Source organism: Neolamprologus brichardi, chromosome 7 (assembly GCF_056152115.1).
Source record: "Neolamprologus brichardi isolate AB-2024 chromosome 7, ASM5615211v1, whole genome shotgun sequence".
In the NCBI taxonomy this organism is placed as follows: Eukaryota; Metazoa; Chordata; class Actinopteri; order Cichliformes; family Cichlidae; genus Neolamprologus; species Neolamprologus brichardi.
This window is the reverse complement of record NC_142110.1, coordinates 12,285,604-12,304,849: the sequence shown is the minus strand read 5'-3', so window position 1 is coordinate 12,304,849 and position 19,246 is coordinate 12,285,604. Positions and strand designations below refer to the sequence as shown.

Below are 19,246 nucleotides of genomic sequence, written 5' to 3'. Positions count from 1 at the left end.
GCATCAGTTCTCCTTTTCCTCAGGATGCAGCACAATTAGTACTCCATTTTATTTGGTGGCGGACATGATGTTGTACACTTGGCTGTGTTTTTATGTGCCTGCTTCTCCCATCTTCTCGGGGAAAAAAGGAGAGATGGGCTGCTGGCATCTTTATTCTAATAATTAAGCCAAACCACCTGCTGAAGAAGCTGTTACCAGCTGCTGTCAGAGAGTCCAGAACCTCTCTGTGCTCCTCGTCTTCAATAGAGCAGCTGCAGCTCTCCAGCACAGACCATATATGCGCTGGTCTTTTTGCCCCTTGCCTTGATCCAAGCAGCCCACTGCTCAACAGTGGAGACTGTGTCTTGCAACGTCTCAGCTCCAGCGTCTAAAAGCTGATTACAAACGGATCACTGTATGACCGGGCTTCACTCTGTTACATTAACTCCTACACACCATCTACCCGTCATTCTCTCCCTCTGTCTCTTTGTGTCTGTCCTCCTCTGCTGACCCTGCGTTCACAGACTTTGCAGTCTGGCTGAGTCCTCGGAGCTTCTAGCGTCACATCAGTAGTATGTTTGAAAGCATGCCCAGTCTGCTTATGTAATCGTACAGCACAGAAAGACCATCATTATTGTTGTAATAGCATTCAAAGCATCCATTACCCAAATATTTGGAAATTGCTATCCTGTAATTTCCAGAAAAGGCCTTACTGATCATTATACTGATAATGGCATGGTTAACTAATTGGGAGTGTGGATTTAAATTCATAGGACATGAAACAAAAACAAATGCACCTCGGTCAGATCCAGCTAATACTGGCGCCATTTAGGTTAATGAGGGCTTTCACTGCTTCCTGGAACAGTTTAATGACAAAAGGTTAATTGGACTCAAAGATTAAGTTACTGCATTTCAGGCTAAAGTAGCATACTGTCATTGACCTGGGAGGTGAAAGAAAAGACAGATTATAGACACACTTAGAACAAGCCTCCTGGATTATGAAGTACAACTGTATGTGGGAGGACTTCTCATCAGTGTTGGCTGTAGGTTTGGAAATTTTTTGATTCTAAATCTTAAAAATGGGGCTACATGTAAAGACATTAGTCTGTGAACTCTTAGGGCGACCGTGGTTCAGGGGTTTGGGAAGCTCATCTTGTAACCGGAAGGTTGCCGGTTCAGTCCCCAGCTCTGTCTGTCCTGGTCGTTGTGTCCTTGGGCAAGACACTTCACCCTACCGCCTACTGGTGTTGACCAAAGGGGCCGATGGTGCGATATGGCAGCCTCGCTTCTGTCAGTCTGCCCCAGGGCAGCTGTGGCTACAACTGTGGTTTGCCTCCACCAGTGTGTGAATGTGAGAGTAAATGAATTGTAAAGCGCTATATAAATGCAATCTATTATTATTATTATTATTACTACCAATGTACTCTTGCCTCAGTGGTGAAATGAAATACAACTTTTAAAAACAATCATTTTTAACTTCTTTCACCTCTGGCTAGGCCTTCTTAAAAATGTATTTTCCATAGTCCAGCATGTATCTGTAAGGAGACACACAGGGTATGAACACACTTTTTTTTTTTTCTCTCCCAAAAGGTTTAATATGATGGCCTCACTCTGTTTTATATAATGTATGAGGTCCAGATGAGGATTTTTTTTTTTTTTTTTTAGATTAAAAACGCATTTATTTCCATGACAGGACCACAATGTTCCAGCTCTGTCTTGTATCTCACTCGATAAAAGGCTTTTTCTTTTTCTTTTACCATCCTGCCGCACAGTGTTTTACTTAAATGATTTTTCTCTGTATTGGTATCCAAAGGGAAGTGGCAGCTCAGCTGTGCCAGCCTCTGAATTATAAAAGAGGATAAAGATCTGTCTGACACAGATGATATATCATATAGTATATAGTTTTTATACCTCTTAGACATGTAACGGTTTGTATGAAAATAGTAAAACAATATATAAAATAAGCAGGACAACTATATGTGGTGATAAATATATTAGTTTACAATATATCAGTGAGTGTATCTGACCAGCAACCTCAAACTCAGTGATATCCAGTTTTAGTTTATACAAGAGAAAAGAAGCACATTTGAGATGCCTGAATATTTGAGGGTTTTGGTTTACGGTACAGTTAGTTGGTTTTTTTTGTTTTGTTTTGTTTTTTTGGTGGTCCTCCTATATTATATAAAGAGTATTTTACACATATACATTGATTAGTGTGTAAATACATCTAACAAACTTATAATTCATCCATTAAAAATATGCAGGAGTGGGCGCTGGTTTGTGGAAGCTGCCAGAAGTTGCCTTGCCAACTTGAATACAGTGGCCGAGATGGACATCAGTATTTTGCCTAATTATGTTTTATAAATGTAGCTCACGGTGTGGAGGAGAACTGTCCCTGTGGCATGGAGGGAAATTTTTAATTTGTTTCTGGACCGTCAGACTCATATCAGGAGACAACAGGGTGATAACGTGAGGATGTGTAGCCTTTCGCGAAGCCCTATTTAGGCCACGACCTATCTGGGCTTAAATTGAGCCAGAGTCCAGATTAACGTGATGGGGTGTTGAGGGAAAAAGTCCTGCTGGAAAGCTGGTGTGTCAGCCGGGTGGAGGTCTGGCCGTGTTCTGCAGTAACCTCCCCACTCATCCTCAGGGTCAGAATGCTAATAGTATTAAACGTGTCCTCAAGCTGCAGTTTCTGTGTAGCAACCATATGTCAGTCAGTGAAACCATTTTCACACACAAGCAGCTGTTTTTATATCAGATCCCGGCTGAGTGTGCGCGAAGGGTTGGTTTCAAATTTGACATGATTTGACGTAAGCGGAAGTTAAAGCAGGATGATCCTGTTGTAATGGCATTTGAATGTGAGTTGAGAGCCTACTTTGAGCTGAGGCTTTTTATTTAGGTCATGGCTGTGTAGAGTTAACAGGTTATTATTGGGTACAGCTGACTAACAAACTGACTCTTTTTCTTCCCTCCAGCTTCAACGGAAAGTTGAAGTCAGTTGATCAGAAAATTGATTAAGTTCTTCGACTTTAGTGATTTTTTTTTTTTTTAATTCTCCTTCCTCTTCAATAAACCATCTAAACATCCTCTGGGATAACTAGAAAATATCTAATAGGCATTTGAAAGTTTGCAACTGTCTGGATTTTGGAAAGTTAGGGAGACTTCCTGCTTATCGCAAATGCTTTGACAAGTGATGGTGACGTTGATACTAAAAGCTGGGTGGGTAGAAGCTTTGCTTCCTGTGGGGAAGGCTGTCTTCTAATTCTCTTAGTACTTGCTTACGGATAGCTAAAGATTTGGTGACCATTAATCGCCTTTGTACCTCATCAAAATAGGTTTCACCTCAGAGGCGACTATGGCATGACTTACCTGTTAGCAGTAATCCTGTTGGCATGAGGGAGGCTGGGTTTACATAACAAAGATCAGTATAAGGTGGTGTCCCTCTCTTTGCATCTTTGTAACATGTGTCATACTTAATGTTTAAACCTTAACTTGTGTCATAACACAATTTAAGAACATTCTGCTCAAGCAGATAAGACACTGCAAGCTCCTTTGTGTTTAAAGTTTTCCTTATCTTTTAATTATTTATTTATATTTTCAGAAAATTGGTACCGGTAATGAGTCATTATGGTTAAAAAAACATCCTCCAGGTACAGCATGGCTGTCTGTGTTATTGGCAGAGATATGACGCAGTAAAAACAGAACTAGAAATGTTGTTACTTGAAAGCGCTTGAGTAACTTTTTACTCCTAAATGATTCAGGACCTGATTTCTGGATATGCTTGCTTTCAAAGTGTTACAGGAAGATTGCAACGTCTTGTGAATTGCGTAAAATGTCTGTTTTTATTACAGCTCATGTCTAGATGGTGGTTGAAAAAGTCTGTATTTAGTGATGACAAATTGAAGCCACACACCAACAAGAGACATGATTCTGCTCTGAGGTCAAAGTTGGAACAACACACTGATGCACACCCCACACATTTATCTAGAGATACACAATACATGCATTTCACAGCAGCCATGGTATGAAAGGTGAACTCAGGTGTTACTAATGGCATTAATTAGGCTCTGTTCAGCTTGGGCACAGAGCCTTCATTAATATGATTAGTAACACCTGTGTTTAGGGCAGGTGACAGTATTGAGTCCTCGTTGTTGCTATCATCATTCTTAAATTGAGCATGTTGAGGTTGTAACTCTTGGCTTTTCCAAAGTTTGGAAGATTTCAACTGACATTTAACCAATGTACCAGATAAAAGATTCTGAGATCTTTATGAGGACTCAGAAAAAGACACAAAGCAGGCTGTGTGCAGTAGCTGCCCCTAACTTACTTGCTGTCTAGCTTGTAGTCAGCTGCCTGACCAGGCAAGAAGAAGGGCCATCAATTTGTGAATGAGGTGGGACAAAAGGGCAAAGGATTATCAAGACCCCTGGTGAAGTGTGCTGAAAGTTTCTTAAATTTATCTATCACAGCCCTTTAAAGCGAACTGTATTTTATGATTTTGCCTGTTAGAACAATAACAGCTAACCTCAGCCAGCTAGCAATGATTAACTAGCATGTATCCCAGGCCAAACAATCCTCCACCACAAAATGGACTGGTACTCAGCAGTCAAGTCATTACTTACATCTTGCTCGTAGCAGGTTGGACCCCCCTTTTTCCTTTCAGAAATGCCTCAGTTCTTCATATGATAGATTCAGCTAGGTGCTAACCACAGTTTCCTGTTCTCAGCTCTTAGGCGTGGCACCCAGTGTGGTCTTCTGCTGCAAAGGTTCAAGTGTTACATTCAATTCAATTCAATTCAATTTTATTTATATAGCGCCAAATCACAACAAATGTCGCCTCAAGGCGCTTCATAGATACAGAGAAAAGCCCAACAATCATATGACCCCCTATGAGCAGCACTTTGGCGACAGTGGGAAGGAAAAACTCCCTTTTAACAGGAAGAAACCTCCGGCAGAGATGCTCTTCTGCATACCCTGGTTGTAATGAGTGGTTATTTGAGTTACTGTGGACTTACTGTCAGCTGAAGGTAGTCCGATCATTCTGGCATCTCACCTCTAGCATCATCAAGGCATTTTCTTGCTAGAAACTGCTGCAGGATTTATATTTACATTTCAATTTAAATCCAGCCATTCTACTGTAAACCCAGTAGATCAGCAGTTTCTGAAGTACTGAGACCTGTCTGTTTGGTACCAATAACTATGCAGCATTCAGAGCCATTTAACTCATCTTTCTTCCACATTCTAATGTGTGGTTTTAAGTATGGCAGGTTAGAGCAGGCCGATGTGGCCAAAAATAAATATCACGATATATATTTGAAAATTTGCGATAACGATATAATTTTTGCGAGACAAAATTCAACTCCACAACTTTACTAGCGCAAAAAAAAACCCATCAATTTATTTTCACTTAAACAAGCAGCTGTTTTTTATGTGCATTAAAGCTATATAAACATTTAACAGTGCAAATGCAAATTCCTTTCTGAAAGTTTAACCAAAAGGCATTTCCAGTAGAAATGGGCTGACATATCCTGAGCATAGCCATGTATAATATCCACTGAAGTTAAAAAGAGGAGCTTTGCAACAACGTCACTGCTGTTTAGTTTCCTGTCTTCATTTATGTTGGAAGAATTTTTTCAGAAATCTCTCAGTCAGAACATGTTTTATCATGCTTAGGTAACTAGCGAAACTAGCATGCTAACTTCCTGCTAACTTCTACAAAAAAATGTGCTTTGTTGTGTATCTAACGGACAAACACCAAACCAGTGAAGTTGCACCATTTTTAAAAAACAATTCTGGTTCATTCGTTTCACTCAACAATCCGCTTTCCCCCTTCTCATTCTCTGTTGCCGCCGTGCTTTTTCGGCCATGTGCGTATGAAAACAAAGGCACTGCGCATGCGCATTTCTATCGCGATATTTCATTTTCTTATCGTTGCCTAACATTGTACCGGTATTACCGTGAACGGTATAATATGGCCCAGCCCTATGGCAGGTCAAGTCTACATATCTAAATGCACTGAAGATCTGTCATGTAATTGGCTGATTAGATAATTGCCTTAAGTCAGTTGTACCTAATAAAGTGTCCAGTGAGTGTATATATCTACTAAAGCCACATGCAGCCATTCAAAGAGCACTTTGCTCTATGCCTTTAAGTGCTTTCTAACTATCTCACACACTCGAACTCAGACGGATGCATCGGAAGCAATTTGAGATTCACTATCTTTTCCGAGGTTGCTTGGGATCAAACCACTAACCCACTGATTAGTAGACGATTCGATCTACCTCCACTGCTTCTTGGTTAGATGATTTTAAAATGGAATTCATATATGGGGACTTTGTACCACACAACTATACAACTGTTATCTCATTAATAGTTTACTTCAGCCCTGGACTGTCACAACACTTAGCACTCTGTGTACACCAAGTCACTTTATTACGCTGTCCACTGCTCTCTGTTATACTCAACCACTTTAATTCCATCTGACATTAGCTCTGCTTGTTTTTCATGCAGCTATTTTTATTGTGTTATCTTGCTTTATTGAATCTATTAAGGCATTTTTTTCTTCGTAGAGCCTCTTTGTTCTACATATTCAATTTCTTATTTATCATTGTATTTTATTTAGAATTTTATTGACTGAACTATTTTATTTTACTTTTAGAAGGTCAGTAAGTAGAAAAAATATTTGGTGTAATTTCTATCTTATTGGGCTATTTTCTTTTTTTGCTTTTTTTTTTTTTTTAAATTCTAGTCTTTTTTTTTTTTGCTCATTTCCCCTTTTTGCTTTTTCAGTTTCAGTTTCAGTTTAGTTGTATTCTTTTAATCTTTCAAATATGAATGGTATTTTTCAGGGGCAAATGAGGACAAATTACAAAATTCAAAATGGGTATTGCAATGCTTTTAGTTGACTCTGTCACATAGATGTCCCAGTCTACACATGCATCAGTGCATACTTAGGCTAGTTGTGTTCACACTTAAACTAAAACTAGGGGTCATTTTCACTTTAGGTTAAAACAACTATAGTTGGTCAGCAAACGTTCTACTGGTGACAGCTGAAAACTAAAGTTAAATGAGATAATGCTGCACAAACTAAGCCCTTAGATGCATTTCATGAAGACTTGCTCCTAGAAGTACTTCGGTCCATTGCACAGAAGGAAATTTCTTTTCGAAACGGTTTAAAAAAATCCAGTTTTTACAAGTTTTGTGTTGTAGCTGAAGCACAGCACTTTTCTTGGGTGTAGTGTGTGACTTTTCTTAGTTAAAATGTCGTATTTGTCTGAATCTCTGTCAGAGTGACTGATGCCATCTCACTTCTGTGGAGCAAATTGTCCATGCTCCTCTGACACGTCTGGCCTATTTGAGCATTTCTCAATGTTCTTTAATCTTAAAAATGTCTTTACCCTCCTACCCAGAGGATTTGATGACCTGATAGAGCAGAAGAGGAGGAGAGGTTTTGGTGTGAAAGCTCTTTAATCCTCTAGCATGTAAATGTTGCAGTCACTTTGATGTGACCTTGGAATCTTGTGCCTTTTCTTTTCCCCGTCTCGACCAAACCTTGGGGTTGAACGCGTATTTAGGTTTCAGATGTGACAAGTTGGGATGCTGGTTTCATCTTTACTGGTCATTCAGGTTCAGTCTGGTCTCTTGTGAAAGTGTCACAAGCTGTTGTTTGGCTTTCCACACTACATTGTCCCTCTGCTGTTATTTAGCTCATGAGATTACTGAGCCTACTTGAGCAGGATTAATGGAGGAGTCGAAGGAACTCTTTGTACAGTGAGAGGAGGAAATGAACCAAGGGTGGTGCACTTGTCATGGATCTGACATTTCGATTACTGTGTGTGTGTGTGTGTGTGTGTGTGTGTGTGTGTGTGTGTGTGTGTGTGTGTGTGTGTTTAACCTCACAGTGTGCTGGTTTGTAATTTCAATACCCAGATTAAACTGAACTTTGCAGCTAAGGGCTTTTATAGGGTCTGTGAGCTATGTGAACGCATGCATTATATCTATTTCTCTGGGTTTCATCTGGCATTAACCTGAGTGATTGTTATGAAGAGCCTGTCACTACCTTCATCATTTGTGTTATGGTTTAATCTGTGCATGGTGTTTTAAATACATCATTATAAACATCTGTAAGACAGAGGCACTAATGCATTGTTGTTTGAGCAGAAACACTATCAAAGTGTTCAGTTAGTTTAGCATCAGGAGAGTGCTAAACCACAAGAGTTGCATATGAAATGGTGATTCTGATCTACAATTTGAATGATGCCTCCTGTTTTTGCGGGAGTATTTTTATATTCAGCCCCGGTTTAAGATGCATCTGTGGGTTAATTAATATGGACGTGGCTTTTCTGGCTTTTTCCATTGGTCTCTAAGTCAATTACAGGGAGACAAAAACACTAGACCCAAGCTTTGTTATTAAATTACATCAAACATGCTCCCCAGAGAGTATAATTCACAGGGTACTAAAAGGCTTGAGTGAAGTACAACATGAACAAATTAGTTTGTTTTGTACTTGTCTTGTAACGGGACAGCTAGAGGAAAATAAAAAAGAGATTATAAAGCGGTTGTGTATTGTCCTTCATGCAGGTTTAATGTGCTTAACTTGGGTTTTAGTTTTTACTCCTGTTGAATCATATTGTGAAAAAAATATAATAATTTATAGTCAGTGTAGCTACACTTGTTTGTTTGTTTGTTTGTTTTGTTTTTTGTTTTACCAAAGAGTCAGGGTCTCAATTCAGATGTAAAACTAACCAAGTTGTTCTCTCGATGCATCATTTTGTCCATTTAGCCTGCTACTTTTTGTGCACAGAAGAACTGAAGAAAACGGATGGATTTTTCTGGATTTGGGGGGGTTGAGGAGGAGGGAAGAGAGACTCTTTGATTCGGAAAAAGTCCTCTGACCATTGATCTCTGGTGACCAAAGACAAAAAGAGTGGATTAGGAATTTAGGTTCCTATTCTTTCCACACATCCAATAATTCAGTAATGTTTTTTATTATTATTATTATTATTATTATTATTATTATTATTATTATTATTATCATTATTATTATCATCACACAATAAAATCTGACTGGACTGACAAGACTACTGAAAACACACAAACCAGAGTAATGAAAGCAAAACTGGAAAAAATGTGACTTTTGAGAGATGAACGCTTGCAAAGATGCATCAAAACATCAGAGCCATGCACAAACTTATGAGATGAACCTTTTTTGGATCGTTTTGTTGCAATTCACCCAGTGCTCAATGCAGTGAATACTGTGATACTCCATAGTCTGACACAGTTTGTGAGTTGAACTTTCTAAAATGGTTGCATTGTCATTGTTTGTCGTGCAGCTCTGAAGAATCTTTAGATAAGAGCAGAAAAGCGGTACACACCACAGATATTTGCTGACTTAGTGGTGACGCTCATTTTGGCGAGAAACAGCTAGATTTTGTAGATATACAGACAACCGTGTATCTAACAGCAGCTCCAATGTGGGAACAGTTAGTCGCCATGTCAAGAAATAACCTGGCACACAAAACACTACAAATTTTGTTGGTAACTGTAATTTAGCTTTTTTTTTTTTTTTTATGCTATTATGCAGGCCAACTCATGACAATGCCTGCCTCTGTTGTTATTGACCCATAACATATAAAAAATGTAAAACCCTATCATTTCAGGTGGGGATTATCTCTGACTTTCAAATTGCACTGCCCTCGTTTCTCCTCCAGAAGCAGCAGATTGATAAGGGGCCACACTAGATTACTAACCTTTTTTTTTCCACGTGAGCCATGTGGCTTAAATGTTATCATCAAGATACAGCGTTTCTGAGAGCAACCAGGGGTAGGCAGAGACATTTATCCTCTCAGTGGTTGCTGATTCGTGGACTACTGAGCTATCATCTCCTGGAAGGTGATTTCACTAACTGAATTTCCTCTCTGGGGTTTCCTGTGGTGAAAGCAATTGTGATGTTGCTATGTGAAAGCAACACTTAGTTTCTAAGGAAACGCAAAAGAAATAGTGCATAGGCCTCATTTGCAACACCACAGGCAAATTTTGTAGTCACGTAGTGGTGGCTGCAGTCCTCTTCTTTCTTTCTTTCTTTCTTTTTTTTTTAGTGCTTTAAGCTAAACTCTTTGTTAGGTATATAGTAAACACTTCCTAATGAGATACAACAACTTCCTCTATGTGTGTGTGTGTGTGTGTGTGTGTGTGTGTGTGTGTGTGTGTGTGTGTGTGTGTGTGTGTGTGTGTGTGTGTGTTTGAGTTGACAATTTATTTAAAAAAAAAAAAACTTCTCACATTTGGAAGTCTTGCATTCAGACACAACAAAGAAAATTTGTCAGCCACCTGCCAAAATCTCAGAAAATAGCAGAAGGAATAGGTTAAAACCTGTCATGATCCAGTGCCTCATGACTACATCTGGGTCTTTGTTCATTTCCGCGCTGGTCTGACTGTCAACCACAAAGATGTTTCACTTGTATTCTTCAGAACAACAGCCAAATGTTCCCATCACAACTTGAAAGGCTCTTTCTGTTTTGTTTCACTCCTTGTCTAGCTTAAATGAGCCTGTTTATACCGCATTAAAACGGAGAAGAGGGTATAGGTAGTAAACCCCACCTAGCAAATCTGTGAGCCATTTCCTTTATGCGAAGAATAAACTGTGAAGTGAATGAGGCTCATGTGTTGACTCCCTTCCTATGTGGGTGGTCAAGGCAGGAAGCAGGCCTGATGCATTTGCTCTCAGCACAAGCAAACACATACACAGCTTAGTCACAGTTTCCATGTTTTTTTGTGTTTTTTTGTTTGTTTTGTTTTGTTTTTGTTAAGTGGCTGCTTTTGGCATGCAAACAACATCGTCCCGGTAGCAGAAATATTTTTAATGCCCCAAGAGAAGGAAGCAGAATTAGCAGGGATGTTTTCATTTCATTTCGATGGTAATTCGAAACTGCATTTCTTGTGCGCAACAGTAGTTAAACCTAAACTCGGATCTGGTTTGTCGCAGTACAGCTCTCCACACTCAGGTCTAATAATACCGCAGATCACAGGACAGACTGTCGGGGGGATATTTGTCTCCTAAATTGAGCTTTGAGTCTTCATTATCTCCCTGCAGTCTGAGTCATAGTGCCAGACTTCCACCCCGCTGACAATGCTCTAATGAGGATTTTTAGATCAAGCTTCAAGCTGCCCACCATAAGACTGGGACAGAACCACTGTTTTCCATTGTCAGGTGTGTATGTTATGCTGTGAGTTTGATAGGGCTGAGCCATGTGAGCATAACGAACACAGTCGCTGTGTGCTGCCACCAATAGCATTGTGGTTTTTAACTGACTTGATCTTTCATGACAGCTGAATTGCTTCTGTGTTTGCCATCATGCTCCACAGTGTACCTACTGGATAGGGCCACTGAAAACGAAGAGAATACTGTGGAAGATTTGCTGTCGTTCTATTTTGATACGTTTTGAAATTGAATATCTTCGAGTAGCTGCCCAGAAAAAGTAGGACAATTGAAGGTGTCACTTTTAGGCTCTTAGAACTTGAGCCTTTTGTACTATTTTCAGACCTTTTATGGGCTAAATATTAAACCAGTTTCCATCCATCTGTTTTCTTAACTGCTTCTCCAAGTAGGCTGGAGTTCATCCCAGCTGTCATATGGTGAGTGGTGGGGCCACTACTCATTTGATAAACAAACGAGTAGAGTACAGGGAATCAAGTGCCCTCGTTAGGTGTTGTTTGTACTGTATGCTGATTTTCCTAAATCTTGCTCCTCTGTGAGAACACCCTCCATCTTACAAAGACTAAAACTAACTGTGTAGCTACTTAAAAATAAGTGAAATCTAAAGATTTTTAATGAATACAAACTCAGATGAGCAAATTAAATTAATTAAAACTGCTTGATGCTTTCTCATACTATATGTCTGTTTACCATAAATGTTTAACACCACCCAGAACATATTAACAAGACTTTGAGGGGGAAAAAAAGCATTTAGGTTACTTTAGATATTTTTTCCCAGTATAAAAATATATCCTAGAGTACTGGATGTGTAGAAATCAAACATTAAACTTTATCAATGTTTCTTTGCAGGAATCCTCTTCTCTACACTGGTGTTCGGACCTGCCTGCGGCTTCATCCTTGGATCGCTGTGCACTAAATTCTATGTGGACGCCATCTTCATTGACACCAGTGAGTTGAATGTGTCCCTACTCTACGATCCTCTCGTGTGTTCTTTTTTTGGCATGTGCAGTTTATTGACCGACACCATGCCTCCCCGCAGGTAAACTGAACATCACTCCAGAAGACCCGCGGTGGATCGGGGCCTGGTGGGCAGGCTTCCTCCTGTGTGGTGCCTTACTCTTCTGCTCTGCTGTCTTGATGTTTGGCTTCCCTCAGTCGCTGCCAGCAAGGGAGCGGGAGGAGGGAGCAGATAGCGAGCAGGTTATGCTTCCTCCCTCTCTGAGCTCAGACTGTGAGACTCCTAAGCCCAGCAACGGAGTCGTAGTTAACCATGAGCCTGCCAATAGCCCCACCTGCTGTCAGCAACTCAGGGGTGAGCATGCAGCATCCAGCGTGGTACTGCAGTTTGGTGTTGTTTTTTTTAATGCAAGCATGTATGGAACAAAAACACACAACATTTTATATTTTTATTTGTTGTATTTGCCAAATGCTATAAAGTACTGACAAAACAGAAGTTACAGTCCTTTTTAAATAAAACCTGTTAGTGTAAATGGTACTAGATTAGTTATAATATCATCATTTGTAGTATTATGTGTTGTTAAAGATAGCCTATGATTTTTTTTTTCTTATTTTTTACTGTTATAGTGACGAGTGCTCATGTTAAACATGGTCAGATGGTGAGGTCAACATATACGTATATAATAAACCAAAAGCTCAGTTTCAGACTGTGCTAAATGCTCTGTTTCAGACATCTATCATTAGTGTGGTCATCTCAGCTCATGTTCAAACTTGCTGTTTTCAAGGGGCAGCCGATCAGAATAAAGCTGACTCAAAGAAAAGGAGGCTTGTATGAGACAAAGGATAAACTTAGGAGCTGCTTCAAGGCCCACTATATAACAATATAAGTGGGCCTTGAAGCCAATATAAGAATTGAACTGTAAATCTACTCTAGCTACTGGAGTCTAGACTAGGTCCCCACATCGCACCATTGCAAGTTGTACTTGTATATATATGTAAGAGTATGCAACTTTTAAAAGTAAAATGAACTACTAGAAGAACTTGAACACTAGTTTTGGATTAGTAGAGTTGGCTCAAAAGTGTCCTTTATTACACAGCTGCAGAAATTGTAAAGCTTTTGGAAGTGACTGGATCATAATTGGTGTTTCATTTCTAAACACATGTAATTAGTTAGAACAGGTGCTGAAATAACAAAAAAGACATCAAGAGAATTTTGTGTGCACAAGGGTTATATCGAACACAAAGGGCTATTCGATATAACGATGTATATCGGATGACGATCGTTTCATTTTACGCTATCGTTTGTTTTGTGGTGTCGCAAAATAAACTGTTTATGGTAATATTTTTTCAGCGTTTTGATGGTCACTGTAGTGGCTATATTAATTTCTTAAAGTTCTCTCTTATATTTAATATAACCACACTACGGACGGACAACCGCCTGTTGTTATGCAACAACGACGGTAAAACCATCGCGTGTCCGCTTGTTTATTTTCCACATACACCTTTCACAATAAAGCTCACGATCCTGTTGAGACCTTTCAAAATAAACAGAATCCCGTGAAAGAGTATGCAGAGTGTTTACGGATGAGAAGCAAAAAAAAGAGCCGTCAGGTGCTAAAAAATAAACCTTAGACTCAAACGTTAGAACAGGCTTTTCCCCGCAGCACGCTGTGTAATAAATATCGGTTAAAACACTCGACTGCAGGTACACAACGCCCAGCTGGAAACACTTCACACAAGCTGCCCGAGATTCACAGAACTTTCAGAAAATGTAAAATTTTTGTGATTTATATCGTTATCGGGACGATAGATGTCTTATATCGGGATATGAGATTTTGGTCATATCGCACAGCCCTACACTCAATGCTTATCTTTCCTCTTTCCTTTTATGTCCAGTGATCCCCACGGTGACCAAGCAACTCCTGTCGAACCCTGTGTTCACCTGCATCGTCCTGGCGGCCTGTATGGAGATCGCCGTCGTAGCCGGCTTTGCAGCCTTTCTGGGGAAATATCTTGAGCAGCAGTTCAACCTCACCACCACCTCTGCAAATCAGTTGTTAGGTTTGTATTCTGTGCAAAAAGTCACACGTATGCACACTTTTTTTTTCTTCTGCAGAGGAGTATAATAAACAGATTTGGGCCTATCTTGTGTTTAAGGTATGACAGCTATTCCATGTGCGTGTCTGGGGATCTTCATGGGTGGTCTGCTGGTGAAGAAGCTGAATCTATCAGCGCTGGGAGCAATCCGAATGGCCATGCTGGTCAACCTGCTGTCCACCGCCTGCTACGTCTCCTTTCTGTTCCTTGGTTGTGATACGGGTCCCGTCGCAGGAGTGACCATCCCGTATGGCAACATGTAAGAAAAAATATTTAATATTATCACTTGTTACATCCTCTGCTTAAAAGCATCAACAAAAAGTGGAAACTGACACCGGAGTTTAGGGCTGGGCGATATGACCCAAAATTCATATCTCGATATTTTTTAGCTGGGTGGCGATATAGGATATATATCTCGATATTTTTTTAAAGCCATAAGTTAAGAACAAAAAGAGAGTTCTTAGTCACACTGTGTCCCAGATGTTACATACAGCATAGATTTACATGAAGAAATTACTCAAAAATAAATTATCAGCATTTATTAAATAATCATGCTCCATAAGTAAAAGAAAACAATGTTGTTTTTGTGCATAACAAATAGCTCATAATTGTGCAGTCAAAATGTAAACTAACAGATGCTGAGCATAGTAACAAAGACAGATTTCACAGCTGCTCTGTTCCCAACTTCTACTGCGTGACTGACAGCCTTGAGTTTGAAATCCTCTTTGTAACCATGTCTCTTAACAGGTGCCATTTATGGCCCTTATACACACACAATACGGTAATATTACGTTGAAGCACAGTACGTATCACTCCGCGAGGCTCCAGACTACGGTAGCCGTAATCCTCCGACAATCCATCAAGCGCTGCATCTCCGTAGCTTACCAAAGTCGTACTAAAACATTTTTGACAGATTGCTGAGCGCCGTGTACCACCTAAAATCGGTTCACGGTCAGTAAGCACAACCAGAATTCATACATAAGGCGCGTTGTCAACTTTTGAGAAAATGAAGGGATTTTAGGCCGTGCAGCCCCTGTGGGCTGCATGTCGTTAGCATGGTTAGCTCGTTAGCGCGGTTAGCTCGCTAACACGTTGGTGCCGTCCAGCCCCACAACTCGCTAACGGAGATTTGCCGTGTCCATCTTGTCGCTGCCTGCAGGTGAAGCTATGGGGGAGGAGGGGGAGTTGTGTTCAGTGAAGGAGAGGCGAGGCCGAGTAATGTTGCGTAGAGACAAAAGTGGACGAAAGAGAGGCAAACTTGTGGCTCCACAAGTATAATTATAACGTAACATAGACTATATCGATATAAAGGATATTGTCACATCTTATATCTCGTATGAAAATATATCGATATTTTTTAAAAACTCGATATATAGCCCAGCCCTACCGGAGTTTGTAGAAAACACTGGTTTTAAATTACTTAATAACCACAACTAAAAGGCTAAAAGTGGCATATTCCTCACGCCAAACTCAACTGTGCCTTGATCCAAGGCGAGTAGGGGCTGCAGACTGATGTAACACAATAAATAAAGCAGTTGAAGTAGCTGTCAGCCAAGATCATGTGAAGAGGTGCAAGTTGAGATTATCTTTTATGTGTGAAAGAGGGACGAGTTAGAGCGCTGTTGCTCAGTGTGGCATTCTGATCTTCAGGCTTCTGGCCTATGTTTACTTCCTGGATAACCCCTTTTTAAAACTACCTGTGGTCACGTAAAGTTTGGGAAGCCATCCTTTTTGATTACAATCCAATTCAGTAAGCAGAGACTATTTGAAAGAATTGAACTCAATGTGTTGAAGCGCAGAGTTTGGGTAATAAACTGTCTGATGATTAGACTCAGATGAAGCTACATAGCAGAGCACTCCCACCAGTGGTGGGAAATAGGACAGGACCACCCTGGAGTCTAGACGCTGCTGGTGGTGATGGAGATAAAGCAGATGGACTCGGACGAGGGTATCTGAGCGAACAAAATGAAATCGAGATGTAGTGGAGGCGGGCCACAGTGAGCACCAAGATTTAAAGCACAGGGAACAGAGGCTGATTGACTCGCTGAATAAGGAAATAAAGTTACTGGACCAGAGATAATGATGAAAGAAGTGATCTAACAAGCAGCCTAGACTAGCAGCCCAACCATGCAGGAATGCCGGGAAACGAGTTAATACTAGGTCTTCCTCGTTGAACTTGCATAGAAGCTTCATTCACACGTCGCCAGAAACTGTGTCCTTAATGTAAGATGAGATGGACTCATCAGTGGAGGAACGGCAGATATCTAATGATATATTTCTGTTGTCCTCACTTCAGCGTGTTTTCATGTCATAGATTGAGGAGGAACGAAATGCACTGTTAACATTTCAAACCCAGTTTATCGAACGAGAATACAAGCAGTTAACAAACTCTAGCAGTGAAAAGCGGTGCTGCTGCCAAGGCTGGAGGATTTTTTTGCAGGTGAACTGTAGAGACTATAAATGTGTAAATAAAAATTCTTATCACTTCTGGACATTGGGGCAAAGATGGGACAGAGGGCTTTTTATTCAAACAACTTTGTGTCATCTTATCGAGTCTATAAAAAGATTTTCTGTTTGGAAAGTGGCCTCGAGGGCTGCATGAACTGAATATGAATGTGACAGACTTCACTGAATCAGACACCAATAAAAAGAGGTTTAAAGCAAAGCTATTATGCAGCAGGACACGTTATTCACTTTCATATTAATAAACCTTTCAAGTGAAGCTCTGTTGTTAGAAGGGACTTTGTATTTATTATGTCGTTTGTCACAAATTAGCATGAATCACTGTCTCATGCGCATACTTTTTAACTTAAATTCTTTACTTCAAAGGTAAAAAGACAGTTTGTTTTTATATAACCTAAAGAAGTACATGAGAATAAACTTGTAATTTTACTCCACAAAGCAAATTATATGATAATATAACAAATATGGTGTTTGGCTTCTTCCTTCTAATAGAAACAAACATCTCAAATCAGAACAGACACATTGCATTCCTCTGCAGAGGTTTAAAAAAATTCCTTCACCTTATGCATGTATCTTGAATCCAAGGATATCAGCCTGTGGATTAATTCGTGATATCAAGATTGCTCCCTTTTCTCATCTCATGTTTTATAACTATTTGTAACGGCATGAAGTAAAATGCCCCCATTTTTACCTGTATCTGAATAGTACTGTCAAAAAATCAGGATTAAGTGGCAGAGAGTGAGGCAGAGCTACACCCCACAGATCATCTGACGTGGACACACACAGTATGTGGAATTGTAGGTGGTTATTGCTCTGTTAACCCCCCAGCAGGGCTGGGTCTAACACCTTTTTTTCTCTCTGGTAGAAATCTAGCTTTACTGTGAGTGCTCTTTTGTTTTGTTTTTCACAAAGTCTCCTTTTTCTTTTTATATTGGATTTAAATTTAGAGGGAATAATCAATGATAGCCTCTCAGAATGATAAGGAGTCCTTTAAAAAAAATCCCTGTATTCAGATCTAGATAGACTCCATATGTAATCGCTTCGATCTTGCACCAAGCCTGACAGTTTTCATGCAGATCTACCCTTAACTTCTTAGTAATCCTGCCAGTGGCATCTTCAATTGTACTACCTGCCACAGAACGAAGACCTTATTTATCATCTTAGTAACTCTGTCACTTCTCACTGTGGTGCATCACCATAGTAAGGTTAGAGATCAACCTACTGACCAATCACTTCTCCAGAAAACAGTGTCACCACAGCTGGAAAAAGCCTCTGACTTCTGCACAGATAGAAGAAGGGTCTTACTTTTTAATGTCTAATTTCAGATGCAATACACAGATGACCATTAAGAATTATAAATTCTTAGATGCAAGTTTATTCCTTCATTTTTTCTTCCCTATTACATTAAATTTGCACATAGTCTAAACCTAAATTTGAATTCTGTTTTTAATGTGTTTCTTACTTGCTCTCAGATTCTCCTGCGTCCTAATACACAGGATACAGCTGTGATATTGATGATTCTGTTTACTGTCAGTGCAGTCAGCGTTTTGCTGGTTTTCTTTCCTGGCTTCAAATAAGCTAAATTATATTATTATAGCAGCTCTTTTCCAGTCTTATTGACCAAAGCACTTAAAGTGCCCCTGCATTCATTCAGGCCTTTTAATACTAAACTGCTGTGCAACGCTTCTCCTCACACACCGCTGCTTAGTCAGCAGCAGGAATGATGCTTTCAGTCTGTATTGTGCGTTTAACCTCTTTATATTTTTCCCCATACTTTCCTCATAATTTTATCTTCCTTGGCAAAGTCACCTGCTCGGGTGCCAGTATACTTGTGCTAACATCAAACCTTTCAGGTGAATGTGCGATTGAGAAACCCTGGGTAACCTTGGTGAGTTTGTTAGCAGCTTCTTGTGGCTGCTTGTCATGATTTTTGATGTTTGGGTAAATGAATTCAGATAATTAACAGATATCAGAAGTATGCTGAACTCGCTTCATAGTGCAAAGCCCAGGTAAAAAAAAAAAAAAATCTTCTGCCAGCTTTCACTGCTCCACTGTTTTCAATGCTTTAATGTTGTTATGGTACCACAGCTAAACCTGCAACAGCAGCAAATATTTGTTTAATCAGTCAATCATCATATTTTAGTTAAAAATTGTTACTTTTGGTTGCTGTGTCTCATTTAAGTCTTTAAGCCTGTTTAAGTCAGGTAATCAATACATTACATTTAGCCCTAGTGAAGCTAATTATTAGTTACAAATGATGATGGTGTTTATTGAACGGATGTTAATGTAAGTGTGCGATATAAACAGAGGGGGCAGGAAGTAGATTAAGAGGAGGATAATTGATCTGTCACACAGGGGCTGTTTTTAAGGAGGGGGAGATTTTACACTCGCACACACACATGTGCAGAAATCCAGCTGTGTTTTGCACACAGATGTGTCGAGGTTCCTCGAGAACAGCGTACCTGTTTGGGTCACTTTGAGACCGATAGCACTGTATTCTGCGGGGGTTTTGGCATTGAGCTCCTTCTCTAT

The 19,246-nt window shown here is 39.9% G+C and overlaps 1 protein-coding gene across 2 annotated transcripts in view; it reads left to right on the top strand.

Moving 5' to 3' along the window:
- Positions 1 to 19,246, top strand: part of slco3a1a (solute carrier organic anion transporter family member 3A1a) — a 37,341-nt gene that overhangs the window by 14,766 nt on the left and 3,329 nt on the right. For both annotated transcript variants that reach the window (XM_006789366.3, XM_006789365.3), the window contains exons 4-7: positions 12,047 to 12,145; positions 12,237 to 12,509; positions 14,051 to 14,215; positions 14,312 to 14,510. In XM_006789366.3, the coding sequence (XP_006789429.2) occupies positions 12,047 to 12,145; positions 12,237 to 12,509; positions 14,051 to 14,215; positions 14,312 to 14,510 (736 nt within the window). The remainder of the gene's footprint in view (positions 1 to 12,046; positions 12,146 to 12,236; positions 12,510 to 14,050; positions 14,216 to 14,311; positions 14,511 to 19,246) is intronic.